Here is an 18,631-nt window from a genome sequence, read left to right as displayed (position 1 = left end):
CAGTGATGAGCAATATCAGTGTGGCTTCTGCATGGGAAATGTGGCCAAAAGCCAGTCAAGTGACTGAAGGGCTGGAAATCAGCTGCTGGAAAAGTGGATGTCACTGAGGTCCATCAGTGACTGCAGGGGAGCACCTGCACTGTTGTGCAGAGTTGCTTGTGTGGCACAGACTGAGCTGACTCTGAAACACTGTCTGGGAGAGGAGAGCACTTACTGCACTTCTCTTTCCCCTCCCAGCTGGGAACCAACTCAGCTTCTCCCTTCCTGCCCTCTGTTTATCTCTCCCAGCAGCGGCAGGTTGGTGCACCCACGGAAACCCAGGGCTAGAAAGGAACTCCAGGAACATCCAGGATTGTGCTTCTCCATCCCTGAAAGATGCTCATCAAATCTCTCCACAAGACCCTGCAGCGACGGAGACCCCACCACCTTCCCGGGGTGGATTGCTGGCAGGAACTCTTCCCAGTGGCAAACCCAAGGTGGCCTTGGCACCACGCAGGGACCCTAAAGTACCTTGCAGACTATGCACTCGGGGACAGACCTTGGCATTCTTGTGACAGTGTGATTTGCTCCATGCTCGGCTTGTGAGCATAGTCCGCATCCTTTCCGGATGAATCACTCTCCACTGCCGCTGTCAACCTTGAGCCCAACAGAGAAACCTTGTTATTTTTTTTCCCCTGGTTGTTTCTGGCCAAGCAGTGACTCAGCTGTCAGAGGTGAATAACTCTTCACGCTTTATCCGAACACTCATTAACCATCCAGAGCCATAAAAAGCAATTTCTTCCAGAGCTCTCCCTCCATAAAGCTGGATTTCAAAGCAACAGGGCTGGCCTGAGATTTAGTGGGAAATTCATAAAGATGCTCAATAAATATTGATCTGCAGAGCATGGAAGGCTTGTATGGTTCTGGGTCAAATGGCAGAGGGTTTTATCAGCAGGGAATGAGGGTCTGGACAGAGAAGAGAGGCAGATCCTACCCACAGCACATTGCAAAGCCTACAGCCACTGCATGGAAATCATTAACAACAAAAATCTGCTACCCCAGGCATTTGCCTGACTCCTACGCCTGCCCCAGGACGTGCTGCTGTTTCATTTCTCTCCTTTGTCTTCTTTCTCTGAAATCTCAGCAGCGAGGATTTCCTCATCTTCTTGTGCTGTGGGAATCACACGAACGGTGACTAAATGATCAGAAGATTCTGAGGATATTTCTCCTGGGCGGGTTTGCACTTTGTGGGAGGTGACAGGCGATCTCTGATGCACTGGTGACTTTGGTGGGGTTGGACTGAAACTGGAACCCTACAGTAAAAACAAACAAAAAAGATGAAATCAACCTTAGCAGAAGCTTGCCCAGTACCCCAACAGAGTGTCTGCACTGTGTAAAGGCAGGCAGCTGTTCTGTGATTCCACCACATACATTGGGATGTCAGTTTGTTGCCAGAGTTGCCCCCTGCAAGAGGGGCAGCTGGAATATGTCCTGCATGTCTTGAGAAACACATAGAGAGGAGTGCAACAGAGCTTTCTCACACCTCCTGCACTACCTCTTGCTTTGCTCCTGAAGCATCTGGAGGGGCTGATCTGGGCTAACTGTGGCAGAAGTGGTGTTGTGAGGGAGCAGCCCTAGACTGCCCTGTCCTCCTTCAGAGAGGAGCCTTGGAAACCTGTCCTAAGGGTGTGCTACAGCGAGGGATGTCTTTCCAGCAGTGGGGTCCTGCTAACCCATTAATGGGGTTGGTTCCCAAAATGTGCACCCTTCAGTGACAGGTCTTGTTGCCACTACCCTATGGAGCCTGAAGTGCCTCTGTTCACCACTGCCATGAACTGGTCATGAATTAGTGCTGAACACCACATTTTTGAATGCTGTGCCTCTGTGAAGGCCTGCAGAAATGCAGCTATGCTTGGCATCTCCCTGCCTGTTTACCCAGCCTCAAGGCCACCCCTCCCTATCAGCTACTCTTCCACCTCCCTCTACGTGTCCAGATAGCCTGCGTGGTTCCATGCTGGGAAGAATAACAACAGGACGAAACTTTGTTTTCAAGTTTAGCTGAGACAGTTGGAAGAAAAAAGAAAGAAAAAAAGCAGGGGGTTTCATGCAGAGCTAGTGGGAGAGCAGTGCCTGCTGTGGGGGCCTCTGCCCCAGCTGTGCCAGGAAAGCTTTGATATATTGACTGGGCTGTGGATGCTCAGTGCCAGCACTGCCCTCTGTCCCGCCAGCACATCGATTAATTATGAGAGGCTCTGTCTCTGCAGGATGGAAGAGGCATTCATTCCATCTCTGGCTACAGCCCAGCTAGAAATTACACTCAGGCTTAGCAGAGCTAGGCAAAAAGTCAGTGTACTCCCCTTCTGTGTTGCAAAACAAACCCCTGTGGGACACTGGCATTCTCCTTGTTGGAGATGTTGGGTCATCCCTTCCCATCTGCCCACGCTGTGTCAGTGCCCGACGACCTGAGCTCACTTCTTTAAGGCACCTTAACGAATCTGATGCCCACGTGTGGGGGAAAGCAGAGACTCGGCATCTAATGAAGCAAAGCTAAATTTCCATCCTTCCCATGCTGACCTGCGCCGCCTGCATCTCCTTCAGCTCCCTCAGCCTCCAGCGGAGCCGCCCCAGCGGCCCTTTGCCCCCCATCCTCCCCGTGGCAGCCAGGGCAGCCTTGAAGAGCTTCGGGGTCTCAGCTTTTGGGGGAATGATCAGCGCGTCTCCAGGGCCTCCCTTCTCATCTTTGGGTTTGTTGTTGCTTTTCAGCATTTTCCTGCGGCAAGGAAAGGGAGAGATGATGTCAGCCCGGGAAAGCGTTCTATCAGTTGGATTTTACAGCGAGGAAAAAACAGGCGTTAAAAGGGCAGGGATTTGTTATGCCTTAGGAAGGGCAGAATAACAATTCTAAGTAATGCTAAAAACTAAATACTTTAATAGATTTTTTAAACGAAGGCACTCTGGCCACGTTCGTTCCCCAGCTCCACCCGCTTTTGGTGGCGAAGGTTCAGAGCAGGGCTGGGGCAGCCCCAGCCTCCCCAGCCCAGCGACGAGGGACGGGTGCCCTCTGCCGAGGCACAGCGGATCCAGCCCGGAGCGGGAGCCGCCTCTGGGAGAGAGAACCCAGCTGCACCTGCAGCAGGAGCTTTCCCAGGGCTTCTCACAGAGGGAAACCTCCCCTGAGATTCTGATATCCGGGCTCTGCTATTTTTAAAAACCCCACGCACTTGGCCTTCTTGCGCAGCAGCTTCTGAGACTCCGGATAGTGCACCAAAATCTCGTTCAAGTCCTTCTTCTCCAGAATGAAGAGGTTCGCGAAGCCGTGAGCTATGACGTTTGCTGTTCGGCGATTTCCCCCTCCTGCCGCCAGCAAGCTGAGAGAGACACGGCAAGACGTCAGTGCTTCTGTTCACAGGCTCAGCACAACTTCAGGTCTCCTTTTACATGTCTCCATCTCTCTCTCTCAGAGGACTCAGAGTGTAATTTTCACTCCCGATGGAATTTCCCATATCTAATTTTTGAAGGAAATTTGCACTATATAAAAAATGATTTGGAGTTTGAAGGGTTGAATGTTGCGTTTTACATCAGTCTAGTCGCTGCTGGGCTGTAGGGAGGCAGCAGCATCCCTGTGTTACAGACTGGTACAGGACATTGCATGCCCATGAAATGGGCGGATTAAATGGTTGTGGGGCTCTTTTCGTGAAACATCTTTTCTTATTCATTTTCTCACCCCTCTATCCACGTACCTCTGCTTAACATCACCAGCTTCCCAGGCTGAAAACGACATGATGACAAAAACAGCAGAAAAGCTCAAGGAAAAAAACCCTTGTAATCTGTGTCTCAGCCGCTGCCCAGTGTTCACGGCTCTCAATCACAGAGATAACTGGGATGCTGCTGATCCTTCCACTTCCCACCTTCCTCTCCCAGAGCCCACGAGCTGTATTTCCCTGTTTCCCTGCAAATGCTTCACTCACCTTATTTCTCCAAACACGGATCCAGCTTTCAGAGTCACCAGCACGGATTTGCCGTCGGGTCCCCCCAGCACCTGCACTTGTCCCGCCTGGATAATGTACATCTCACGGCCTATTTCGCCCTGCAGGGAAGAGGGGTGCTGGGGGGGATGCCCAGAAACAGGGAGGCCTCATGGATGCCCTAACCAGCATCTTGTTGGAAACTCCCATGACCATACTGCCCTCTCCAAGCTCCCAAAATTCGTTGTCTTGATGGTTTTTACTCCTGAGAACCATCTAAGCACCCCAAGGTCTCCTGCAGCCCGACAGGCTCCTGTCTCAGCTGGTCTCCTGTTGTTAATGGCTGCAGCAGAAGAGTTCAGTCTTTGTACCAGACCAGCTGCAACCAAGGATATTTTTTCTCCAAATTCCCTCCCTGTGACATGGCTCAACACCAGGGTGATGGGCCAGGCCTGGCTTTCCCCTAGTGCCCTGCACAGCCTGGCTGTAACACCGGGCATGGGAGGGCACCCAAGCATCACATGTCACATTACCTTCTTGCACACGTAGTCATTAGGCAGGTAGACCACCGATCTGAGCCGCTTCAGCATGTCAAAGATCATCTGTCTGTCACAACCCTGAGCCAAAATAGAGCCAACAGTGGTGTTAGTCTGTGTCAGCATGGCAGGCTCTGCCAGGCAGGACCCGTGCTGCAGAGGATACCTGGAAAAGGGCCACTTTGCTCACGATGTTGTAGTTCACATCGATGGCGATGTCCAGCCTCATCTTGTCTGGCAGCTGCACCAGCAGCTCTGACTCATCTGTGGGACAAAGCAGAAAACTGGCTGTTTCCAGCTCTTGATATGAGAGCATGTCCTTGATGTGGCAATAGGGAAGCAACTCACATTCTGGTGGCAGAGGGCAGCAGCCAGCTCTCCCGGAAGGGTCTCCTCCAGCCTCTGCCCACCCAGCAACCTGCAGGTCTAAATCCAAGGGGCGATGGAGAACCACCCTTCACATTATCCCTGCCCTGATGGCTCTCAGAGACACACCACTGAGCCCAGGCCATCATCTTTCTTGCCCAGGAGGGTGGGCACAGAGGTCCTGGTCCTGCCTGGTACAGTGAGCTGGTATCTTTGCTGCTGGACACATTCTGGCCAGTGATTGCCAGTCATTGCACTCTCCCCAGGGACCAGCATGTGGGACACTGGAGTCAGTGTGCTATGAGTGATGCCGGGTCACCAAAGTGCTGTGAGCCAGTAGTGAAGAGCAAAATAAGTCACCCTACACCCCAAAACTGCAGTGCTATTCGACAGTAACATTTCAGCCCTGCAGAACCACCACAGGAAAACACAGCCCTTGGAGTGGCTGGATCTCACCTAGCATGCCTTGCGAGTGCCACGTGTACTCATACCACGTTTTCACCCGGTTCTGAACAGTTCTGGGGATTTTGTAGAAGTTCATGTATTTAATGGTACTGTCCATGCAGCTCCTGTAGTAAGTTTGCCCTGCAGTAGCAGCGCCAACCACGTCTCTCATCTGAACGGAAGAGGTGGAAGAAAAGTTTTAGTTGCTGTCACTTATCCATCACTCGAGCAGTCTAGAGTGTGTAAACTGAGCCCTAACAGCACCTGGCAAGTGCTTTTTGTCTTGCACCAGTGCCAAGCAGGTCCTCAAATGGGAAAAAACAAACCTGAAGATGCAAACCTGCGGATCAACCACACTGCAACCATCCCCACCTGAGGCTGGGAACCCCCCCATGACTCCCACTCACCTGCCCTATCATGACAGAGAAAGCAAAGACGCCTGTGAAGTAGTTCAGCAGCTGGAAGACAATCTCAAACAGTGTCTTGGGGTCTGGCAGGCCCCCGATGGTGATGAGGGTTTTGACTGCCCAGTAGTAGCAGCGGATGTAGCTGGGAGGAAAAGAGGAGGCAGCTTTGAAGGTGTTTCTGGCATGAAGGGCCTGTTTCACCCCTCTGCACTGAGCTCACATCCTCTGGCCATGGCAAGCCAGAGCCTGCTGAGAGTAATTATGGGTGACAGAAGGAAAAACTGAAGGGCTTCAGACTCCCCACCACACCTGCAGGTGCTTCTGGAGGTACTACAGGAGCAAGGGGACCTATGGATCCTCCAGAAACCTCCATGTAGGAGGCTCAGCTGCTCTGGCTGCTCCTTACAGCTCCACTGTCATAAACCAGCAATGTGTTTTCAGCAGCATTTACACTTCCAGAAATCATCAGGGGAGAATAAGGGTTTGTGAGCAAATTGTTAGCAAAGGACGCTCCACATCTTCTCCTGGCACTCCCAACCCTTTCCTTCTAGGGTTTTTATGAATCCAGCTGCACCCCAACACCTCCCTTATTACTTCAGCTCATCCCAGCAGGCTGTGCTGTGTAAGATCCAAGCCCTGGCTTGTACCTGTTTCCTTCCCCATCATAGACCCAGGTGGTAGAGCCCAGTCCTTCATAGGCTGAGGCCCAGTAGTAGAGGCAGGAGTTCACATGCAAGCTGTACAGTAAGTAGGCAGTTGTTCGAATCACTCTGCAAAAAGAACCAGGAGAGAGCAGGAAAGGAGATGATATAGTGTTTTCTGGAAGAAATATGTCCCCACCACCCCCCCAGCATCACAAGGAGCCTCAAAACGACGACCGAGAGGTCCTGCCATTGCAGGAATCACAGAGCACCCAAACATGCACCCTGCTGCTCCCTCCTGCAGCCCTGCAGCTCTAGAAGAGCCAGAAAAAACTGTGAGAGAGGTGATCCTACCCACATGGGCTCGGGGAGCCCCACATCCTGCTCCATCAGCCAACATCCACGTCAGCCAGCCCAGGGATGGCAGGAAAATAAACCAGGAGCCCGGAACGGGTGCACACCAAAGTGAACCTTCCTCCCCAGTGGCAAAGAGCAACTCCACACTCCCTCCTTCCCTCGCCCCCCCTCACCTGTAGATGTATGCCTTGGTCAGGATGGCCTCCAGGCGGTTGTTGAACTCGAAGAAGGCCATGTACTGGGAGGAGAAGGAAAGCAGCTTGCTCCAGCTTCCTGCAGCCCCCACTGGGACAGTCACCTCCCCATAAAGCCCCACTGCCCCTCTGTTTCCCTCTTGCAGCCCCCCTGCAGCATGGACTTCTATGGACAGATTTGGGTCCACCTATAAGTGCCCTTCTATTCAAATGTGAACATGGCTTAGGATTGAAATGAAGATTTGACAAACAGTACTGCCTTTGGGATAAGACTTCCCTTACATTTTACAATCCTCTTGTCATCATTAACGAGTTTAGCAAGCCATAATAGTTCATCCCAGAAGCAGAGAACTCCAAATCCACTGTAGGTGCTCTTTTGCCTGCTTTTGTAAACTCCAACTCACCTTCAGGCAGCGAGGGAAGCGCAGGAGTGGGTTGACACCAATTTTGAAGTAGAAGAAATCCAGGGGCAGGAGGCACAGCACATCCATCTGAAATCCACACAGAGAGAGAAGCCTCTGAGGGGACCCGCAGGTGCACTGGGATGGGGCTGCAAACCATGGGGCAGATTAAAGATTCAGATTAATAAATAAAAGTATGGCAAACCTTAAAACGTTGTGATCGCAGGTAGTTCTCTTTCATGGCCTTTTTATCAGTCTGGTTGGGAACAGGAGGGAGAGAGAGAAAGAGAGAGGAAGACTGATCATTGCTTACAGAAAGCAAAGTCATGGCCAACATGCTCATGCCTGGTTTTCCCTTTCTGCACTATAACAGGGAAGATTTTCCCTTCATTTCCAGGAAGGGGAGCAGAGCAAGACAAGCAGAAAACCTGGCCATATGCCATCTTCCCATCCTGTCTTGGGACATCCTGTGCTTGTTTTGCATCCCAGAGAAAGCACATCACAGTGGCAATCTCACAAAAAACAGAGTTTACAGGAGAAACTTGCCTGTCTGAGCATCTGCATGGCCATGGGAAGGCTGTACCCTCAAGGTTTGATTTTTCACAGCTTATTTAACTAAATATGGAAACAAAATCAAGGGCTTTCCCTTTTCTCAGGCGTGTGATCTACGTGTTCAGATTGCAATTGCTAATGCATTCTGCCCAGCCTGCTCCTGAAAATCAAACTCAAGAGTTTTTTATGCCCATGCCCATGGTTAGCAGGGCACAACTACACCAGGGCTGGTCAGTGAGCACCTCACACCATGGGCAGAACAACCCCACAGAGCAGCACCCTCCCGGCATCCCTTCCCAGGAATGGGGCTGCCACAGGCCATGCGTTTTCTAGATGGGCTGGTATTGCTTTTAGGGGGACAAATAATGTGTTTGGCAGACAAAAAGACAGCTGGCTTATCCACCACGTGTCAGGAGAGATGCTTTCAGTCTCCAAGAGTGTCCACAGCTGTGGTGGGAGAGCTTGGAGAGCTCAACTCAGAGGTCTGAGGATGGGGATGGGAGTCCCCCCCCAGCCGGTCCCCGCAGTGGTGGATGCAGCGTGTGCCACTCACGATGATGTCTCCCCCCTGGACGAACTGCAGCCGGGTCTGGAAAACGAGGATGTCCAGCAGGTAGATGAGGTCACACAGGTAGTCCACCAGCAGCCAGCAGTGGATGTTTGCTGGAGTCTGGTAGGGGAAAGCCCAGCGGACAGGGATCAACCAGCAGTTCCAGTTCCAGGCCATGACAACGAAGAACAGCCACAACACGTACATGAGATCTGCACACAGGGAACAGCACCATGATCAGCTGGGCAGACATCCCAGGGTTTTCATGCCCTGACCTGCCCTGAGCACAACTTGGAACCCTGCAGGAGGTCTCTTGGTGACAGCATTTAGCCACAGGTGAGCTGGGCTCTGGTGCAGAGCGAACAGCACCAGTCACAGAGCACACTGTGTTTTGTTGGGAAGCTTCCAGCTTTGCTCATTCAACTAGGTTTGCTTTTCCTTTGTTGCCACAACACAGACTTCCCTGTTTTGCTCTTCCCCCTGCAGCCATGCTGAACTGATGGCCTGAGCCCAGGGGCTTCCAAAGGGATGGGGAATAGCAGAGACTAAGGAAAGAGCTGGGCTCCTGTGGAGTGGCCACCAGGCAGCTGGTATTTCTTTTGTGACTTCTATTTTTATTTGGGGTATCCACACCACAGGGTCAGCATTTTCCTACTCAAAAGCCTGAAAGCAGAAGGTGGCTGTCCCTTCCCTGCCTGGCTGTGCTCCTGACACGCACAGCTATTGGGAAATATTTAGGAAGGCCTGTGCCTTGCAGCGGAAATTAAAACTCTAGGCTTTAGGGAAAGCTAAGTTGCTTTCTGCTTAGCTCTCCTCTCCTCTCTATAATGTCTCCTCTCTATAAGATCTCCTCTCCTGCACCTCTCCCCTGTCCATCCCCTCTCCCCTGGTCCCATCAGCTTGCCCCCAGCCCAGGCATGAGGCTGTGCTCCATCACTCACTGGTGAGTGGGTCGATGCTGCTGGGGAACTGGTAGCTTTTCAGGCGGTCCAGCCAGGGCCGGTACTTGAAAGTGCAGCACAGCATCTCACAGTAGTGGTCATCCCCTGATGGCTTGTCCCCCTCCCCCTCCCCTCCTGGGGGAGGCACTGGTGCTGCTGCAGGTGCTGGCTTAGCGGGCGCTGGGAGAGGTTAAAGTAGAGAAAAAAATCTTGTTACCGCAATTTGTTTTAAGGTCTTTAAACTGTAAACAAAACATCCGTCTCCCGGAAAACACAGCGTGCGTGGGGACCCACCAGCGAAACACTCCCAGCCCCGCTGGAACTCACATGCCACAGGGCTCTCGTCATCCGAGGTGACATCGGGGTCAATCAGCTTCTCTTTCACCTTCTCAGTCCTCTCTTTGAAGAGCTTCACCAGTTCCTGGAGCCGGGTGTTGATGATGGCACTGCTCAGGCTCGTGGCCGAGCCGATGCGCTCGGGCAGGCTGCGGGCAAACCAACGGGCGTTTCATGCAGGTAGGAAAACACCAGGGCAGGTTCACAGAATCCTGGAATGGTTTGGCTTGGAAGTGACCTTAAAGCTCATCTCATTCCAACCCCTCTGCCATGGGCAGGGACACCTTCCAGTAGGCCAGGTTTCTCCAAGCCCCATCCATCCTGGCCTTGAACCATGGCCATGACCCATCCTTTAACTTACAGCATCTAAATTAGGATTTATCCATATTTATTTGGATACTGTCTAATGAGAAGAACACAAGCTAAGGTGGTTTCAGTAAAAGATCATCAAGCAGCACCAGCCTGAGCCTCATCTGTTCCCTGGGATGCGAGATGCTGGCAGAAGGCTTGGGAAGCACCAAGATCCCAGGCTGGATTGCATGTGCTTGGGAGAATATGATTTTGGAAGAACTATGGGGTGAAAATGTGCACCAAGCCCCTGAATTTATAAACTATATCTTCTCTTTTCAGCCTCTTCGTTAGAACCAGTTTGGATTTAGACCAGGATGCTTCACTTAGCATGACTGAGAAGCATCAGCAGGGGAGAGGACAGAAACAATCTCGTTTGCTGTAGCCCTGGCTGGTTTGTTGTGATGACTGGAAATAGGCAAAACCATGCTCCCTGTGGAGTGTCCCTCCCAGGGAGGGCAGCTCCGTCCAAGGCTGTCCCTGGGGCTGTGGGGAAGCCAGGGTCTGGGGTGTGTGATGCACAGCTTGTGCTCACTTTCTGCATGGAAGAAAAGGGTCATTTCTCCACAGTCAGTAAAAACAAGGTGTCCCCACAGTGCTATAGCATATGTAGATCAAAGGTGCATTTTCTCTGCAGTTACACCGAGTCTTAAAGAGAATATTTCTACATGTATACAGGAAAAACAAGAGAACTGTTTCTGCTCCAGCGAGTATCATGATCATTGTTTTTGGAGAGGGGGTGCTTTCCTCGTTAAGCAGCACTAGAGCCACTGTGGGCATGGCTCCCTCTCCCTTTGGTATCCCAGCACTTGTGGCATCTTTGTTATTTTCAACCAAGTCCCAGGATCTAAACCCCTGGAGCTCAGGTGATCTGGAGCCCCCGGGTCCCACCACACACCTTTCCCTCTGCTCCTCGTCCCAGCTCACCAGTCCCTCGTCCAGACCATCCTGTGGGACCAGTCGCCTCCTCCTGCAAACACAAACACAGCAACCGAGGATTGGCTCGTCTCCCATCCTCAGCCAGCTCTTCTCCCTGCTCCTCTTCCCAGGGGTCATCTGTTTTCCACTTCCCCTTCTCCTACTAGGGTCAGTTTTCCCCTAACTTTTGGCATTGCCTGAATCAAACCACCCTGTTCCTTTGCTGCTAAAGCCCTGCTTCTTCCTGGGCACCACTGAGCCCTTGGCTCCATAGGCAGACAGCCACCCAGCCCACTTTGTAACCCATTTGGGACACCTGGCAAGATGTATAGAGGGCAGGCACTACTCTGTGCTTGTCCCCAGTGCTGCACTGTCACATCACTGCACTTTGAGAGGCAGGCAAGGAAAGTGCAATACCAGGAATACCTATAAGATGTGTCCTAACACAGCTGGTGGCTCCCCTTGGCACAGATGGTTTCCTGAGACAGCTTCCTTACATGTGGGCAAGCGAAGTGGCAGAAGGAGAGCTGAATCTGAAGATGGCAATCACAACAAAACCTGGACTGGTTTGCAAACCTTCACCAAGCCCAGCACTTCAACTGCAACAAAGAAACGGTCTCCTGCCCCCACAGCTGCTGATCCCACTGGCCCTGGTACAAAATGGCTCAGTGCTGCATATGGAGCAGGAGCAAGTGGGACACTTGCAGGGAGGTTATCCTGCCATCACAAGTCTCTTGAAGAATGCCAAATGCTGTGAGCCCACCACTCCCAGCCTCACTGGCTCTCAGGTGTGTCCTGCTGGGAGGGGGAGCAGGTAAACAAGACTGATAAACCTTCATTCCCCAAGTGCAAGAAAACCACCAGCCCCACTGTTAAAGTACTCTCATATGTCAGTGGAGAGGTTTCCAAAACCCTACTTGGAGAAATAGTCCTGCCAGGGTCTGTATTTTCATCAGGACAACATCCATCACCTCTCACCAGCCTCCAGCTGCCCTTCCCCTGCCTCTGTGCCCTCAGGGCACCACGCTGCCCCACTGGCCCATCCCCTTCCCTGATCAAGCCCAGGATGCCCACACTGACAGGCTCTTGCTCTGTCAGGGGGATTCTGCAGCACCTGGCCCCCACACAACCATCCACTGCACAGCCAGCTGGGACACAAGGGCCCGTCACAGCCCAAACATTGCTCTGTTTTCGTGGCCCTTGGAATGCTGCAGCCAGAGGCCATCAGCATCCGGCTGTCCTGCACCTGCCTGGATGTCTGGGACACACAGGGTCCCTGCCCATATGGGATCAGGTGGAATATCCTGGTATTTACTGTCTGCAACAGCCTGTTTTGAGGCTCCAGTTACACAATGTGTGGCTCATTAACGGTGAGTCTTTTATGACTCTGTCCAAACCACATTCACTCTAATCCTTCACAGACCCACGTAGGAAATAACTCAAGACTGTGGCCAATAGAAGTGACTTAGGGATGACTGGGTGACTGCTCAATGAAGAACTGATGTCCTCTTACTCTGGAAACACCAGTAGGAGAGGAACATTTTTCTTCTGGTTCAGAATGATTAGATTGTATTTTTTTGTGTAGGAGAATGGCAGTTGCTTGCCTTTAAAAATCTCCAGCTCTACCAAGGGACCTCCTCCAGTGTTGTTTTGAGACAGTCCCTGGAGACACAGCAGAAAGGTTTATATGCTCACATGTGTAACTGCAAATATGCTCAATGCTGTCAGTATTTGCACTGCAGGGATTGTACATGAAGCCTTGGGGATCTTCTTTCCCAGTTTATAAAGCTGTTCAACAGGCTGGATTATGGACATTTTCACCACTTTATTTGGTCCTCCAGGAGCTTGTTTATTAAAAGATCTAAACTATTAAGTGAGAATGACTATAGCACCTGGTTTTCAGCATGGAAAAAAACACTGGTTTTGAATTTTAATCCTCTGCAAGAATGAACTCCAAAAAAACCCCACCCCAACAACAGACAAAAAAGCACCAGCTTCCTCCAGCCTAAATTTTAAAGCTCAGTTTTAATCCCTCTGATTGTGGAATCACTGATTGTTTTGGGTTGAAAGGGACCTTAAAAATCCAACTCCCTGCAGCAGGCAGGGAATTCTTCCACTAGACCAGGTTGTTCAAAGCCCCATCCAACCTGGCCTTGAACACTTCAAGGAATGGGACATCTGCCACCCATCTGAAAGCACAAACCCAAGGGGAGATTCTGGAAACCCTTTCAGCAAAAATACAAGAAAATTATAGGGTTTATGGTGGAGGCCCAGATCCAGTACACAGACTCCCCATACTCGGACTTTGGGAGCACAGACACTTGAGACAACAGACAAATGGGATCCAGTCATGGCCTGGGGATCGAGCCCATCTCCAGGAGGACACACAGACAGGGCTGCCCCTGGCCCCCAAAAGCCTTAAACAAAATTTAACCACTTAACTAAAAAAATGCAAACAGCAGGTGAGGCTTTTCCATCTCCTCTGCCGTGCACAGGGGCGACTCGCGCCCCACGCACATCACCCTGGCTCACTGTCCAAACCTGCTGGAAATGGGCTGCTCCATATGGTTACAGAAATTTTCCTGTACTGGCACCACCAGGGGGTGAGCCCCCCGGGGCCGGGGACCGCGTCTGGGCAGAGCCATACCTGGGGGATGCTGCGCCGGGCACCGCCAGCCTGTTGGGAGCGCCGGCAGCGGGCACCGGCAAGTGGGTACCATCGTTCTCTGCAGCATCGCCTCGGCTGTCCACATCCTTGATCTCCACGGTGGGGTAATTACCTGCTCCGTGGGGAAGGACAATAATTGCAGGTGAGGGAGGTGCAGGGCCCTGCCTGCAGCCAGGATGGCTCCCCAGACCCCATCTCTGCTGCAGTGCTGCCCCCAGACCTTGCAGCACGCTGGGAGGACTCCTTCTTCCTCCATTCCCTTGCCTGGCACTCCTTTCTCCTAACTGTTTGGAGCATTTCTTTCTCTTTTTTTTTCCCCAGTTTTTAACACTTTAAGAACAGCCACCTGCTTCCCTTCTGCATGCCCAGATTGCAGTGATTTCATCTACTCCATCTGGGCGTTGGGGTCCCATGATTCGGAAAACAATGGAGATTAGGATTCCCAGCTGCAGGTGTTATGAAGGGACACAGGATTTCCAGGTGCAAACTTGCCTCCCAGGGTCTAGAAATTCTCTTGGGTCTTCTGAACATAAACATATGGATCATGACAGCTCCAAATTGCACAGCACTTGCTTTTCATGCAGAATAAGGCACTATTTAAATAAACATTTATGGCTTCTCTCTTTTGCAGAGGTAATAACTGCTTCCTGCCACAGGCAGGGTTAAAAGCAGGAGGGTTGGGTGTTTATAGTGGGTAAAGAAAGATGCCAGTTGTCCAAAGGAGAAATGGTGCTGTGAGTTGCCTTGGCCAGGCCCCACAGTCGGCTTGGCTGTGAAGTGTCATCTCTTTTCTTAGCCATTTAACAAAATAAAATGAGTTCCTGCAGGATTTCTTCTGTGGGAGGTTTTCACACATCTGAAAGACCCTGTGCACCCCCTCCTGTTTCATACTGATGTGGAACTAGTGGATCAGAGCGTGGCTTGATCAAATCCCCGAGAAATCTGCCTGTTCGGGTTGCAAAGTTAAAATCCTGTTGCATGTAAGGAAAAGCAGCAGAATTTGGCTTGCTGGTTAAAAACAAAGCAAAGCAAAGCTGCAGAAAAGGCAGAAAGCCATGAACAGCAAGCCTCCACCTTCCTGTCCTCGTAGTATGAGCGGGTTGCATGAATGCTAGAGAGAAAACGGTGTGTGTGGTGATATTGCACCCTCTGCCTGCAGGTCCTTCGGGAGAGCTTTTGACAGAGCAGGTCAAAACACACAGCATTTGCAAACGCTCTGTAGAGTTAGCTAAAAAGGCACATAGTGATGAAGCAGAAGCAGAAAACACATGGATTTTTTTTTCCCCCAGCCTCTGTGCTGCAACATGAAGCGTGCTTTTATTTTTATTTTTTTTTTCTCCCTCCGAAAGCAACAAAAAAGCGACTACTCCAGGAGTCACCCCCTGCCCGTCTCTACGCAAAGCCCGTCGTCAGAAGCCAACTCATCTCTAATACCTAGAGGGGATTGCTCCTCATGGCAAAAACTGGGGTTGACAACTCCGGCCTTTGGCCTGCTGGCGGCAGGGACGGGGGCGCGGGAGGCGGCGGCTCGGTAGCTGGGGACATTGGGGAGCAGCTCTAGGGCCCCGCGGCTGGCAGGGGAGGGCTCCCCGCCATCGAGCGGCTTGTCATGCACCAGCCGGTCTAGCTCGACGTCCCGGGCCCGCCTGGCCATGCTGCTAGGAGCCTAGGTGCTTCAAGCAAAGTACAAGGCATCTGAAGCTGCAACAAAACACAGAGTGGGTTTGAGTGGTTTTACGTCGCGGTTAAAAAAACGCGGGGCTGCCGCGGGCGCTGGGGCTGCCCCGCTGCTCACAGGTGTGGGCAGCACAGGGCTGCAGTGGTGGCTGTCCTGCTGTGCCCTTTTCGTAGAATCACAGAATGTTAAGGGTTGGAACGACCTTGGAGGTCATCTAATCCCATCCTCCCCTGCCATGGGCAGGGACACGTCCCACTAGACCAGGATGCTCGAAGCCTTATCCAGCCTGGCCTTGAACACTGCCATCCACAACCTCCCTGTTCCAGAACCTCATCACCCTCACAATAAAGAATTTCTTCCTTTTATCTAACCTAAATTTCCCCTCCTTCAGTTTTTACCCATTTCTCCTTGTTCTATCACTGTAGTTCCTGATGAACCAGCAATTTCTAGCATTGCTGCAAAATCAGGGTGCCCTGCGTGGGCTGCATCAGCCTGCACCAAGACTCAGGGCAAGCCATTCCCTGTGCAGCTCCCTGACATCAGTGCAGTTATGCCAGGACCTGCCTTTGCTCACTCAGGTTGTGTGAACTCAGGGAGTTCACCACCTAATTTTCATAGCCAACCCATTGCTTCCTAAAAGGCTACATTAAAATGTGCTTTATGCCACCTGGTAGAGGAAATCCTTTTTATCCCTGTACTTTCTCCAACTGAAGGAGAAACCCTAATTTCACGTCAGGGATTGCTTAATCAGCAGGACTCAGCACTGCACAAGCACCAGCCATTCAGAGCTGGCTCCAGCCCATGCTGATGTTGCCACCATGCTGCACCCAGGGGATGCTGTGCCCACAGGATGCTTTACCCCAGTGAAAAGCCCCAGCTGCCCATGCAGGCCCATGCTGCAGAGAACTCAGCTGCCTGCTCCCCAACAACAGGGAAGGAGAAGCTGGATTCTCCTCCCATCAGGCACCACATTGCCTGCGTCCCCATTTGGTGTTATACTGCTACATGTTATACCTTCAGCATTGGTTTCAGCAGCTTCAGCTGTCTTCTCTTCCACCTTCAAAATGAAAAAAGCCATTTTAAGGAGAAAAAGCCCTACTCTGTCAGTAAAAGAGCAGATTTTGCAGTTGGACTGGATTCCCCGTATCGCCCCTATTTGCCAGACTCTCAGCTCCTTGTTCAGTGCCAACTTTGTAGGGTGAAACAGCCCCCCCTCCATCCAGAGCTAATGCTGCTGGCCCAGCTTCAGGGATGGGGACATCTCGGTGGGAAACGTGTCCAGTGCCCAGCCCAGTTCCTGCTCCTCCCAGGGCACTGCATCCCCCTGGACAAGCTCTGAGCCCCTGGGACTCACTGGGCAGCAAGAGCTCATTGCAGACCTGAGCCCAGGCAGGGAGTGATGCCTACCTGTACCAGAGCACCTTCGAGGTTACTTATCTCAGCTACTGCCTGCTGCTCAAACTTGAGAGCCTCCTCGGCAATGTAGGATTCATCCACACCATTGGTAGTTGGGAGAGAAGAGAGCAGAGACCTGGGAGGGAGAGAAAAAATACTGTGTAGGAGACCAGGTGAGAGGTGCATAGACAAAGCAGGGCATTGCACGTGCACAAGCAAAAATTGCAGAGGCAGAAAGATGCAAGCAGCATGTTCCTCCTCCTGTGCATAATCATTTCTCATATAATTAAAATTTGCCAAATAAAAAGCCCAGAGCCTAATTTCCAGGCAGGGCTTTCCCAAAAGCACCATCCAAATCCCAAGTTTGCCTGTGCAAGGCACTACCAGGACACATAATTCTCATTTTCTTTCAGCAGCAAGTGCAGACCTCAGCTCCACCATTCTGACAAAGGGGCTCACAAGATCAAATTTATTGCTTTAATATAGCTTATAACTGAAAATAAGCACTTCACATGCTGATCTGTGCACTTATCTCCTGATTTGCTCTTTCCTGGAAAGAAATGCAAAGCAGGGATAGGTGACAATGAGAAAAATTTTAAGACAGCTAAATGCATGAAAATCAAGAAACCATCTTTCTGTATCCTTGGCAGGTGCAAAGTCAGAAGAGATATATCACAAGCAGTGGTTGCTCTTTCTCTTTTACCTCCATGTCTTCAAAACCTGTTGTTTTCCAAGGTATTTTTAAAAGTATTTTTAATAATTACCCCCCCTTTTTATTTTAATTATGCTCCCTTTAAACACAATTACAAGTCCTTCCATCCTTATCTAGAAAACCTGTTGGTTTCTCTCTTGTTTCCCAATAAACAAACACATTGAAAGATGAAGCATCATCTCATTCACCACACAACTGAAGCTCAGGTTTCTATAGTGAATCTCCAGGAACAGATTTTGATGAAATACAAACATATGGGTTTGATAGTGAATAATCGTGTGTTTTCAGCTTCTTCCTGAAAATCGAGCTACTTTAGAGGAATTAACAGAGAACAATATTGTAGCACCAGGTAATAAATCCCTAAATGCTTATCTCATGCGAAATCCGAGCAAACTACCTAACTAAGCAGAAAGATGTCTCTCAACACCATCTAGACCAAAGTCACTACCTGCCTGACAAGAACTCGTGTATTTTCTACGACAGGAAAAAAATGTAAAATTGTACCTACTTGCATTAAGCAGTATTTCCAGGCAGAACACATAATCCTCTCTTTACATTCAGCTCTGTGGCACCCATAAGAATTCCGACTGCCCTGAATTGATGGATGTTTAAACAGCACGGACCCTCTCCCGGAGCTGGGCGCTCCCACCTCCCGATGGAGCCGCCGGACCCGCGGGGGGATGGCCGGGGGCCGCGGTTGCTACGGGCGGCCTCGGCGGAGATGGAGCCCGTGTCACCAGGAGACTCTCGCCTGTCGCCAGGTGCCGCGTCAGCAGCGAGCCCTGGGATGAGCCGGTTTGCAAAAGCATCCCTCCCTTCTCACCTATCCCTCCCGAATGTATCCCTCCCGCACGCATCCCTGCCCAGCGCAGCACAGCTGCCAGCCAGGCTGGGAGCTCCGCTCTGCCAGGAGGAGCTCGCTCGTCCATGGGTGTTTCAGCCTCTCTGGCTTGTGAATGCAGTTGAAACAACAGCTGCGTTCACGCTCCTTTCCAACAAAGCCATTAAGGCAACGGGAGACACTCACTCTGCACTCTCCTCCTCCTCCTCTTTCCTCTTTTCCTCTTTCCTCTTCTCCTCTTTCCTGTTCTCCCCCTCTTTCTTTCTCTTCTTCTTCTTCTCCTTCTTCTTCTTGTCCTCCACCTTCTTCTCCTCCTTCTTCTTTTCCTCCTTCTTCTTCTCCTCCTCCTCCTTCTTCTCTTCCTCCACCTTCTTTTCCTCCTCCTTCTTCTCCTCTTCCTCC

The 18,631-nt window shown here is 51.2% G+C and overlaps 1 protein-coding gene across 1 annotated transcript in view; it reads right to left on the bottom strand.

Annotated features, from left to right (window-relative positions):
• CNGB1 (cyclic nucleotide gated channel beta 1) overlaps positions 1-18,631 on the bottom strand; it is a 27,274-nt gene continuing 8,643 nt past the window's right edge. Inside the window, exons 14-34 of the mRNA XM_027646960.1 lie at positions 18,416-18,456; positions 16,689-16,812; positions 16,249-16,338; positions 15,038-15,269; positions 13,583-13,715; positions 10,916-10,987; positions 9,661-9,818; positions 9,334-9,513; positions 8,396-8,604; positions 7,496-7,546; positions 7,294-7,380; positions 6,869-6,933; positions 6,345-6,467; positions 5,698-5,839; positions 5,303-5,462; positions 4,647-4,744; positions 4,478-4,561; positions 3,948-4,066; positions 3,201-3,347; positions 2,554-2,749; positions 1-1,292 (exon numbers count right to left, since the gene is read on the bottom strand). Coding sequence (XP_027502761.1) covers positions 1,086-1,292; positions 2,554-2,749; positions 3,201-3,347; positions 3,948-4,066; positions 4,478-4,561; positions 4,647-4,744; positions 5,303-5,462; positions 5,698-5,839; positions 6,345-6,467; positions 6,869-6,933; positions 7,294-7,380; positions 7,496-7,546; positions 8,396-8,604; positions 9,334-9,513; positions 9,661-9,818; positions 10,916-10,987; positions 13,583-13,715; positions 15,038-15,269; positions 16,249-16,338; positions 16,689-16,812; positions 18,416-18,456 — 2,718 coding nt within the window. The 3' untranslated portion in view covers positions 1-1,085. The remainder of the gene's footprint in view (positions 1,293-2,553; positions 2,750-3,200; positions 3,348-3,947; positions 4,067-4,477; positions 4,562-4,646; positions 4,745-5,302; positions 5,463-5,697; positions 5,840-6,344; positions 6,468-6,868; positions 6,934-7,293; positions 7,381-7,495; positions 7,547-8,395; positions 8,605-9,333; positions 9,514-9,660; positions 9,819-10,915; positions 10,988-13,582; positions 13,716-15,037; positions 15,270-16,248; positions 16,339-16,688; positions 16,813-18,415; positions 18,457-18,631) is intronic.

The sequence above is a fragment of the Corapipo altera genome, unplaced genomic scaffold, assembly GCF_003945725.1.
Source record: "Corapipo altera isolate COAL_440 unplaced genomic scaffold, ASM394572v1 62, whole genome shotgun sequence".
Taxonomy (NCBI): Eukaryota; Metazoa; Chordata; class Aves; order Passeriformes; family Pipridae; genus Corapipo; species Corapipo altera.
Note: the sequence above shows the minus strand (reverse complement) of the source record. Positions and strands in the feature narration are given on the sequence as shown.